General features: G+C 42.3%; 1 protein-coding gene across 1 annotated transcript in view; it reads left to right on the top strand.

Moving 5' to 3' along the window:
- The window catches only part of cdh7a (cadherin 7a), a 103,344-nt gene that overhangs the window by 66,753 nt on the left and 24,307 nt on the right, over positions 1-12,284 (top strand). The window contains exons 6-8 of the mRNA XM_056299051.1: positions 1,688-1,941; positions 2,994-3,130; positions 4,715-4,836. Coding sequence (XP_056155026.1) covers positions 1,688-1,941; positions 2,994-3,130; positions 4,715-4,836 — 513 coding nt within the window. The remainder of the gene's footprint in view (positions 1-1,687; positions 1,942-2,993; positions 3,131-4,714; positions 4,837-12,284) is intronic.

Genomic DNA, 12,284 nt, shown 5'->3' with positions numbered 1-12,284 from the left:
CGGTGTCCGAGGGGATCAGAAAGAAAATAATAAGACAAGTATGAGAAAGGTGAAGGCTACAAGACCATCTCCAAGCAGCTTGATGTTCCTGTGACAACAGTTGCAAATGTTATTAAGATGTTTAAGGTCCATGGAACTGTAGCCAATCTCCCTGGGCGCGGCCGCAAGAGGAAAGTCGACCCCAGATTGAACAGAAGAATGGTGCGAATGGTAGAAAGAGAACTAAGTATAACTGCCAAAGAGATACAAGCTGAATTCCAACGTGAAGGTACGTCAGTTTCTGATTGCACCATCTGTCACTTTTTGAGTGAAAGTGGGCTCCATGGAAGAAGACCCAGGAGGACTCCATTTTTGAAAGAAAAACATTAAAAAAAAGCCAGACTGTAATTTGCTGAAATGCATTTTGACAAGCCACATCCTTCTGGGAGAATTTCCTTTGGACAGATGAGTCAAAACTGGAGCTTTTTTGGCAAGTTACATCAGCTCTAGGTTCACAGATGAAAAAACGAAGCTTTCAAAGAAAAGAACCCCATACCTACAGTGAAACCATGGAGGAGGCTCGGTTATGGTTTGGGGCTGCTTTGCTGAGCCTGGCACAGGGTGGCTTGAATCTGTGCAGGGCCCAATCAAGGCATTCTGGAGCGAGACGTACTGCCCAGCATCTGAAATCTGTTGTCAGTTGCAGGTCATGGGTCCTCCAACAGGATAATGACCCAAAACACACAGCGCAAAGCACCCAGTAAGAACAAAGCACTGGGCTATTCTGAAGTGGCCTTCTATGAGTCCTGATCTGAATCCTATTGTACAGCTATGGAAAGAGTGGAAACTTGCAGTCTGGAGAAAGCACGCATCAAACCTGAGACTGCTGCAGCAGTTTGCTCAGGAAAAGTGGGCCAAAATACCTGCTAACAGGTGCAAACGTCTCTTTGAGATCTACAGAAAGCGTTTGATTGCAGTGATTCCCTCTAAGGGTTGTGCAACAAAATATTAGATTAAGGGTCCCGTCATTTTCATTTGTTTTATGATTTATAATATTATGTTGAATAAAAAAAATCAAAATCAAATTCTGATTTATAGTGGATGCCAATTACTTTTGTAAGTTTCAAGTTATTTCAGGGAAAATTGTGCGTGCCTTTTTTTTTTTTTTTGTGGAGGGGCACCAACAAATTTGAGCACCTGTGTGTGTGTGTGTGTGTGTGTGTGTGTGTGTACACACAGAATGATTCTACTTTGTTAGCATTATGCACCTACGTATACATGAAATATACTAAACAAAACATCTTATAAATACATTTTGGTTTTTGTTTCATATAATTTAAGAACATTATTGAATAAAATATAGATAACTACTTAAATGACAAGTGAGTCCAAACTTTTGAGTGGTAGTATATTTTATATATATATATATATATATATATATATATATATATATATATATATATATATATATATATATATATATATATATATATATATATTAATGTCATTGCCTTGCCTTCACAATGCCCTGCAAGTTCAGAAGTGCCACTGAGGTGCAATCTTAATTGTGGGTGGTCAAGAAGGAAGCTCAGATTCCTGAATGTTGAACAACCTCTGAAGACCTACCTCCCTTCTCGTGACCACTATTGCTACAAAATAAATAACAAGAATTATGTTGTTTTTTTTTTTCCCTGTCTGCCTCTAATAGCCTTTAGACTTTGAGACTCAGAGCAGCTTTTCCCTGAGAATCGAAGCCACCAACAGGAATATTGACTCCAACTTCTTAGGCATGGGCCCATTTAGCGACACCACGTCGGTCAAGGTGACAGTGGAAGATGTGAATGAGCCGCCCATCTTTTCCACTCCACTCAGCAAGATGGTGGTGTTTGAGGATGCCAAAGTGGGCACCTCCATCGGGAGAGTCTCTGCTCATGACCCGGACTACTCCAACAGTGCCATCAGGTATGCCTCACCGGCTGTTACACGGTGACACCATTACACCACAGATGTACAGTGAGACCCGCAAAGAGCACAGGCAAATACTCCAAACACCTTGCAGAAGAGCTGTTTATCAGTAGGCTCATACATTCGAATACTCCTCGTTATCTACAAACACCCAGAATTTGTTGACTACTACTGAAATGTCCAATCCCCGTGTGCTTGTGGCATGGACAATGGCAGATGGTGGAAGTACTACGTTGTGCAACATTTGCAAAAGTGAAATGCCATCTTGAACAAGAGAAGGGCACTCCCGCAGGAGGGTCAAGGCTCGATAGCGGTGCCATGGCATTCATGACTTGAAACGAGCACTCAGGAAGCCAATCTGTGTGGTGTCACCTCTGAGATTCCCACCCATTATGCATTAATTAGATGAATATTGTGTTTATTCATACGTGGTGTGTATGGATTGTCGGTAAGCCTAATCAGAAAATCAAATTATTGCAGTATTGTGGTCGTAAATTGCCTTTTTTTGCTTCTGTGACTGTTATCGCCCTATGCAATATATTGTACTACATCTGTTGAATTAAAATTATTGTGAAACGAATGCAACCACAAGAATCAAATTATGTTGCAATAATACCCTTTGGAGAGAGGCTAATTGAACTTGTAATGTTTCTCCAGAAATGTGAGTTGCTTTCTGTATTAAAAAAGGCCTGATCTGTGTCGTGTGCTGAGAGAAAGCTGGACAGCCTGTATTCTCATTTTGATAGGGATCTATTTCCACCAGACTGTGAAGTTGCACAATTTTACTGCATATCTGACACAAAAAAAAGATCTTGATAGTGTTAATTATACAAGTGCTTTTTTAGACACGTCCAAGAAAATTATTTTAAGAAACCATAAACACAGTAATAATCTCCAATGGCGGTGGCTGATTAAATCTCTAATTAAGTCAAAATAATGTGACTAGTTTTAAGTTTGAAAAACAGTTTTCTTTTTGCATAAGTGCGCTGGAAAGAAAAGTTAAAATCAATGTTGAACCCTGTTTTTGAAAGTTTGTTGCTTGTGTTCAGGTATTCCATAGACAGAAACACAGACCTGGAGCGCTACTTTAACGTGGATGCTCTCAGCGGCATCATCAGCACCGCCAAGCTTCTGGACAGAGAGGCAAATTCTGTCCACAACCTCACTATCTACGCCATCGAGAACCGTAAGTACGGAACAGCACCCGCTCGGATCCGTTAGAGCTTATCAGTGTCACTGTCAGGAGAAACCCGTGTGTAAAGCTTAGTGGTCCTCTCTGTCCTGTCATCTAGATGAATTATACCACCTTCAGCATCCAACACCACCACCGCACAACCACTCCCTCCACATAGCCGCCTGCATCGTGCCTCCAATACAGTGGAGTTGCTGCGGGGCTGTCGGGGAATGTTAATTCACATGCAGGGCGGTCACACTGACCTCCAGGTCTCCTTGAGCCGTGGCATGTGCGGGGCGGGGGGGGGCAAGGTGCTGACTAAGGGTAGGCGCTCTCACCTACGGCTGAACTATGCTAATGTGACACGGAGAGATGCTGCACGCCTTTGTTCATCTCCCAACAGCTCCAAGGACAATGGGGCTTTTTCTCTTCTTCTTCTTATCATTCTACCGCCATACACAAACATGCACAGCAATCACTGGCATAGGACCTGCCGAGCGCTCACTAGACAGCCGCATCGCATCAGCGGAAGTTCAAAAGGACTACATGTCACCCTGGCAGTTCCTCTGCTATCACATCATAAGAAAGAGCCCAGTGTGTATAGGTGCATTGTGGGCTTTTCTTTTTCTTTTCTTTTTTTAATCTTTTTATCACTTTCACTTCTGAAGAAATGTTTCTATTTGCACATAGCAGCATGCCAGCGCACTATTTTGTTGCTTCCAGAGTGTGTACTTGCTATACTGGAGCAACAAAAGGAAGGCAACACGCGTAATAATAACCATGCGAAATGTCATAACAGACCCTCATGCACGAGACCGGCTGCTGATGCAAAGTGTCACTCGGGCTCTTTTTTTTTTCCGGCCGAAAAAAACCTTGGCGTCCTCAGACTGGCTACAGAATTCACTGCCCCGAATGCCTTATGATAGTATTTATAGTCTGCGACTAAAGAGGTTGCAGAGTCTCTTTGGTTGAGGGATGCTGTGCATTGGGGTTGCATTCACATTGCATCCGCTCTGCTCAGACCACGCTGATGCCAACAAGTCTGTGGCCTAAGGCGGCACGTGTCCTTTTTATCTCTGTCATATTGGCCGCCCTGAATGTCAGCACGTCATCTCTCGTCAGCTTGGCAGCGACGCCAGCCTAAATCATCATCCTCCGCTCAGACGCGGCCGTTTAGGCATCAGTGTATGTCAGGCAGATGGAGGTGAGGAGCCCACTGCACAGGCTGACCTGCCCCTACACATTGTCTTCCCCCACATCAACCCAACACCATGTGTAATTAGCTGCCTGATCACTTTGGCATATTCCCACCAGAACTGCTAAGGAGGCCAGCTGATAGGAAAGCATTACATATTTCATTAACGATGTGGGGTTGTTTTTTTTTGGCCTTGGTTACTGCATTTTGCTCTATCTTCATGATTAATTGAGAACACTTGAAAGAGATCAATATTCTATAAATTGGCTGAGTGAATAAATGCAAGGTTAAGGCATAATGAAAGTGTTTCAAAGAAAGTCTGGTGAATGCTTTGACATCAACATGGAACCCTTTCATTCTCTCTCTCTCTCTCTCTCTCTCTCTCTCTCTCTGTCTTTCAGGTGACCCTACCCAAATTGGAAAAGGCAACACTGTGATCACTGTGCTGGACATAAATGATAATGCCCCGGTCTTTGCTATAGACTACGAGACCCTCCTCTGTGAAAATGCCATGCCAGGACAGGTAAGATCTGGAAATTGCTCCTCAGTTGGTCCAAACCCTCCCCCTCCTTTTTTCTTTCTGTATTCAGTCTAAGTTTGACTCGCAGAGGCAACCCACTGTCTCTCAAAGTCATTAAAAAAGTCTTTCTTGTACTTCAAAACAATTTAACTGTGTACCTATAGAGCTTGACGTCATTCCAGGAAGATAGCCTCATTAGTATGAGTATCATCCTTAAGATTTAATGGGTGGTATTGTAGGTGTTACCATTCATTAGAGATTTTACCCTCATTCATTTCTGTCAATGCCAACTAAATTAATGACAGTGCTTGACTCTGCCTGTGGTCTTACTCTGCAATAATATCACGGGCTAATATGATATTTCATGCTGAGGTGGAGAGCTTGTCTGCCTAAGTCTCTTTCTTTATTGTGAGGCTTTGTATAATTAGACGATCACTGTGCACGGCACCGTTGCAGAAAATGCATCACACAAACTGAACAGGAGAGATTTCAGAGCTTGGAATTTTGATTTCGGTCAAAGTCATGCCAGAGGCTGTGGCTGTGCATTGCTTTCTCCCCATGTTCAGCATTTGGCCTCATTGTTCCTAAATGACTTGTGAGTCTGCAGTGGTGATTTGTCTACTCCTGGCATTTGGAAAATACAATCAGAGGCGAAGCGTAAAGCAGGCGTGCAGAAACGAATAAGTACAATTGATCAGAATGATGTATTGTATTGGAAATGGCTATTAGGCCCTCTTAAATATGTTATTTGCAATCATATTTCTCACTTGTTTGTCAGTGTGCTCACAGGAGAGTGTGCAGGAAAAGCTAATAATTAATTTTTCTTTAATGAGAGAATATATTTCATATGTACATTTTTCTCTGTTCCGCATTAGGCACAACCGCAGTGTAGATATTCTTTCAATATGGTAACCAGGGCTCAGTCGGCTCTGTCTTTGCTGCTTCACCTTTTTTTTCTTTTTAATAAAATGTCATATGATTCATTTCATTTATCTTAAGTCAAATATTCCTTTGTTTCAAAGTTTGAATAAATCCAATGTAAATTCTATGCAGAGATTGTCGTGAAAGCCACTCTGAAATACCAAGGCAAAGAATTTTTAGTCAAACTCAAGAATTAAACTTCTCTCTATAAATCACATGCTGGAATGAATAGATGTTTTATAGATTTAATAGAAATCTCACCGTTAAGGGCAGCCTTTATGAATTGGATACTGCCTGATGCAGTGAATGCCTTTCACCTTGGACACTGGTTACAACCAGCAACCCCAAGTTGAGTGTAGAAATGTGGTGATACTGAATTCAGCATCTAGCCTACCATCCATCAGCATCACCTGAATGTGAAATTCAACCGATAATTTGTACATTTCCTCCATATTGTGCATGATAAGTTGTGGCACAGAGATGATGGCGTTGCTGAAACAAAGCCGTCCCCTACCATCCAGCTAGCCTGCAGGCCAAAGCAACAGCCATAGTGCATGACAGCATTATCAGCAGGAAAAGGTACCGCAAATCTGTAATTACCCAGCCGAGCCAGACAGATTGCTTACTCAATGCAAGTGATAGCGGGGCTGTTAGCCTCCCTGAGGTGTAGCTGGGAGCTACTCTGCCATAATGTAAAGAGCTGCTGGTGACAGTGGCCTCTGTTGTCTCGGCCTGCCAGTCTATCCACCCAGCGAGCGGGCATATTGTATTCAGATTCCAACCGTAGCCCGTTGGGAGGTGAAACCATAAAACGCATAGCTAGGAGCTAATGTTTGCTGGTTATTATCCAAGACATGCTCAACATTTTAAGATGGCGTGCTCACGCGCGTGTGTGTGTGAGAGAGAGAGAGAGAGAGAGAGAGAGAGAGAGAGAGAGAGAGAGAGAGAGAGAGAGAGAGAGAGAAAGAGAGAGAGAGTTGGGGGAGTAAATGTTTTCACTACATCGTTTTTATTCTGCCATAATTAAATGTTCTTTATAAATCATTTTGGAAAACATCTCTTTGTGAGGAAGGAGCAATATTGTGTCTCCTCAAATGTAAGAGATGTGTGCAGGCATGTACAGTAGCCAATTCAATGTTTGTCTGTTTGGGTTTTTTTGTGACATGGTGAAAGTGATTTGCTTTCACATAATGTCACCTTCTTTGCCTTATTGTTGATGGGGAAGACTGCTAGAGATAAAGTACTTTGCAGCTCATTCTGTTTGTATGTTTTGTTAATTCTGTTTTCTATGGGACGTAGCCTTGTGTTAAGGCATCACCGAAGACAAGTACAGGGATTGCAATTTTCAGACTGAATAATGAAGTCAGGCAAAGCGAAAATTTCATGATGAAATTTATACCACAAAACACATACAGGGCAGAAAAAGCAAAAGGAGAAAGGTTGACATTTGAATTTGAAAACACCGATAGAATTAAAACTAGCTGTCAGCTGTCCGTTAGCAGTCAAACTGGGTGGAGTTGTAACCTGTCAGCTGTACCGCTCACCACCTCCCCTCCACCTAATTAAAATGTTCCTGTGTATATATGTGTCCACCCGGAGGAGCACCACCGCACAACCAGCTCCACTAACCGCTTCTGCTCCAGCAACCTCTTCCCTGTGAGCTTTGTTAAAATCTGCCACCCTCTGGTTGTTTCACCCATTGGCTTGTTCGCAGCTGCGACAAAGATAAAATAATAACATTTGCTAGTTGGGGCCAGGGTTTACTCTGGGCCTCTCTTGCATAGATTAACAGGGAGCACAGGGTTGGAATAACCTGCCATTTTTCAGGCCTAATTAAGGCCGTCTCGTGGCACTGGCTCTCTCCAGAGACGCCACTTGTTACGGATCATCGGTGCGTCTGTCTTCTGCCATAATATTAATTGATATTATGATGGGGTGGAGGGGGTATAGGTGGGTAGGTTCTTGGGGGGGGGGTCACACTGAACAATTAATTCAGTGTAACTATTACATACATGAGTGGTCTTTCTTGGCATTCTGCTGCCCTCAATATGCCACCCTGAACCTCCCTTCCCTCACCCAGTATCCCTAGAAGGCTCACAACCTCCAAATATCCATTTTTGGTACAGTTGCTATGTGACAAAGTTTGCTTTTGGCAAAGATGGTTTAGCTGAATAAGATAAGACACTCACAATCTCTTCCATTGTTCTTGCATTTGCGAGTGCCCTTTACCACTAGTACGTGTAAGTTGCATCTAACATGAATGGGCAAGATAGGGCTGAGAGGTGGCGGCATGGCTGAAAACGTACTTCCTGTGACTACAACTGTGAATCTTCTTTTTCTCAGGGTCTGGGAGGTGTGTGTGTGTGTTGGTTTGTTTGTTTGTTTGTTTGTTTGTGTGTTTGTTTCAGAAACCAGCTACCATAAGCCTGAATATGCTTATTGACCATGTTGGTTAAAGAGAATGCAATCAAAATCAACAATTCAACACGTACGTGTGTGACATGATGACGTCGCTCTTAGAATAAGAGAATAAACCTCATTTTCTGAAAATAAGTCATTCATCAATCGCATTTGATGTATTTTCATCTATTATGGACTCAGACATTATAGAAATGAGCCAATATAGAAAGATAATTCCCTAAAATTACAATTGTTTGTGATTTTTGTGAAATTCGCCCATTGGTTCCCATCGATTTACACTTATTTGCTTTGAGCGCCCCTAGTGGCCAATTTCAGAGCTGCCTACCTTTCGTTAAAACTGTCTTCTACGGAAGACGGAAGCTTAGACCAGCCATGCTTGCAATTTTCTTCTTTTTTTCTTTTTTTTCTTTTAAATGCCGTTATCGCGAGATCAGGATATCGTTATTTCGAGATAACAAAGCTCGTTTTCTCGAGATAACGAGATAATTATGGAGAACTCGAAAATGAGTGTCTGGTTCGGTTGATCACCGGGGTCACACCATCTACATTTCAGAGAGGTGCGGCTGCACTACTGGGACCTCATAGTGCATTCAGGTGCACCCCGTAAACTCAGAACTCTATACTCGGATGGCCATGAAGGTTGTTTAAAATGGGAACGTTTCTATTTTTTCATTTTCCTTCATTAAAATACATACATCTGTCATTACTTTCTTGTTCTTTCACAATTTTTTTTAATAAACACATAGCAAAGCAAAGCCATTTGCCCATTCAGTGCTATAGATTCCAGTCTTCAAAATGTCATAACATAATCAAATGAAATTGTTGTTTTAGCGACAGGCATGGGCGCAAGTCCATGAATACTGGGATGGCCCAGCGCTTTACCTGTGCCCCTGTCCGTAAGGTTAGTGGGTGTGTCAGGAAGGGTATCCAACTTAAAATTTTGCAAAATCAGTATGCAGATTGACAAGACCATACCGGATCAGTCGAGGCTTCATACAGGATTGGCTGAGACCCGGGTTAACAACATCCGCCATTGATGCTGTACCCTCACAGGGTACATGAAAAATGTACAATCCACTGTGGCGACCCCTGAGAAACAGGGAACAAGCTGAAAGAAGAAGAATCAAATCAAACTGTTATCAGCAAACGCCACCATATTCTTGTTCAACATGAATGAAACCAAATTCTGCAGAGAGAGAGAGAGAGGAAGGGATCTCACCAGACTCCAGCCTGATTGACTGTACTTGGAGTTTGGTGTTAACTATTTAGTTAGATTCTTTTTATATAATTTTTAAAATCTGCCTATGTAGAAATGCTGCGGTTAAAAAAAACTTGAAAATCATCACAGAGGTATGTACTTGGGGACATGTTGAACAAGAATATGGTGGGTGGAGTTTGCTGGAATTAATTTGATTTTCCTTTTTAATGGAATTTTTAAAATCTGCCCACGTAGAACTGAAGGGAATATTGTTATGATTTTAGCATCTAATTATTGAGAAAGGAAGATCCCGCACATTTCTCTTGCTCAGCGTCACTATTTATTGATCGTGCTAACGTTTCGGTCCCTCTGGACCTTCGTCAAGAGTATTGTAAACAATTCTTACAACAGTGATCTTAAATAGATCATGCTCTACCCATTCTGTGTGCACAGGTGTGGTATAATTAATCTTCTGTGGGAGTGCCTCAATAATTGACAGTGACGTGTACAATCTCACACTGTAGTCCACATATAAAAACAAAAAATGAAAAGAAAAAAACAGGAACAATTGAGAAATGACTCATACTTCTGTCTATTTACAAGACTATTTAAAAAAAATTGCATATCTAATGAATGAAAACATTGGCCTTGCAGGTTTCATGAGCCTTTCAAAGTTGTACAATCATAAGAAAGACTTGTATCTTGAGTGGACTATAAATAATAATAATACAATTTATTTATATCGCACCTTTCTGAACAACGTAATAAGGTGCCTCACACAACAGGATAAAATAATGCACAGAGGCAAGATAAAACAACAAATACAATATAAATATAGGACGTAATGCCAGTTCAGCAGAACAAGGTAAAACACAATTGGGATAAAGTCACAAGAGCATAATTAAAACGAAGTGCATTAGAGCTGATAAAACAAGGATTATCATCATCATCCTCAGGTCGAGTATCCTCGGATGTCATTTTTTGATAGCTTGTTTAGTAAGACGAGTCTTACTAAAACACGTCCATGTTTTGCTACAACTATGGACGTGAGCAGTATCAGATTGGACTGAGTTGGTGACCTTGACCGTTGATGACAAAAAGGTTCTGCCGCTCAGCATCTTGTGAGTTTCACCGTTGGTCATTGATTGGCTCGTCCGCTGACATTCACTACGCTGCATCCCCGTAGCTTTGTTATCCAACCCATAACTGGGGTAACCTTGACTCGTTGTCAGGGCATGTCCACATGCCAGTGGGCCATGATATTGAGTCTATGATTATGATGAAACAATTATTATGATGAAAACAATTAAAATAAGGTGATGAAAGAAAAGTGTAAAAAAATAAAGACTTAGAAATGTAAAATTATGAAAGTATGATATATAAACTATATAAAAAAATAAAAATTGGGCAACAATGGATTTACTATCAAAACGCCTTCCTGTAAAAGTAAGTTTTAAGAAGTGATTTAAAAGAAGGCAGCGAGTTTGCTAGCCTCATTTCCTCAGGTAGGGAGTTCCGAGGTCTATTTTACCCCCAAAGCTCCTTAGAGCATGACATGCCATGGAATCTCATCATTCAATACTTTGGGGGGATAAAGTCTGTAAATTAAATAGCCAGTGCACTTCTCTTCTATTAAGAATTTCATCAATGTTGCTACCTCTCTGTGCTAGAGTCACCTTTTCGAAGCCCTGGAACCTGAATGATGGGATGTTGAAATGCACTGCTATTGGGTAATCTCTATCATTACTCTTTATGGAACTCTTATCTTCACCTAGTCTCCGTTTTATTGAGCGTAAGGTCTTACCAACATAGGCTAGCCCACAAGGACATTTGATCACATAAATTATTTCTGCTGCCGGTGTGGGAAGACGGCTGCACAAATTGATGTTTGCAGCAGCCTCACCAAGTACCGGTGTGGGAAGATGGCAGTGCGCACTTGCGTTTGCGGCAGCCTCGCCCAGTACCATCCATGCAGTGTCTTTGTCCACGTCTGCGTCTAAGTTTGTGGATTCGTTTGATGGCTGGGAGAGCTGGCACTGGATCGGCTGGGAGAGCTGAGTCTGCTGCGTCCTGTGGGCCCAGGGACCACGGCCCTGCTGGAGCTGCGCCCAAGGAGGAAACACCGAGGGTGGTCTGACAGGACGTGGAAGCAGGGCAGGCTAAGCTAACTGCTAGCCCATGCAGACCGGCAGTTCTGATAACAACGAGGGTGGTCTGGCGGCACCCTCGCCAGCATTGACTGTGTTTTTTTTGGTGTTGTGTGGAGTTTGAAGAGGTGTGTCGAAGGTGTCTGGCTGGGAGAGCTGGTGTTGGATTGGCTGTGGGAGCCTGGTCAGCTGCCTCTGGTGTGCACAGGGACCATGGCCCTGCTGGAGCTGTGCCTGAGGAGGAAACCGGTCTGACAGGACGCAGAAGCGGGGCAGGCTAAGCTAACTGCTAGCCCATGCAGACCGGCAGTTCCGACTGTCATCCTGGCGTTCGCTCGCTTGGACAGTGAATTTTTATTTATTTATTTTATATATATTGGATATGTGTTTTTTTGTAGTTTTTGCAGTTTTTTTGTGGTTTGGATATATGTGTTCTTGTATTTCGGATGTGTTTTTGTCTTTGTGTTGCACTGCTGTGGGCTGAGGGAAACCACATTTCGTTTCATTTCATGTGCGCAGGCGCACAGAATGAAGTAACGAACAGATGTTCCCGATTCCTGATAAGTTACATGAGAAGTGGAGCATGTGATGATGTCACTGATGAGATGTAGACAAATGCTCGCACACTAATAACAGGTAAAAGGAATGTCCACACTGAGGGTTTAAGGATGCAAAAATCTTCAAGTATTTAATGGTCGGTAGCGCTGTACAAACACAAGTACCATCCAAAAAGGTGTGGCGTGAGAAAAGGAAAGAAAGAGAGA

Source organism: Lampris incognitus, chromosome 19, assembly GCF_029633865.1.
Source record: "Lampris incognitus isolate fLamInc1 chromosome 19, fLamInc1.hap2, whole genome shotgun sequence".
Lineage (NCBI taxonomy): Eukaryota > Metazoa > Chordata > Actinopteri > Lampriformes > Lampridae > Lampris > Lampris incognitus.
Note: the sequence above shows the minus strand (reverse complement) of the source record. Positions and strands in the feature narration are given on the sequence as shown.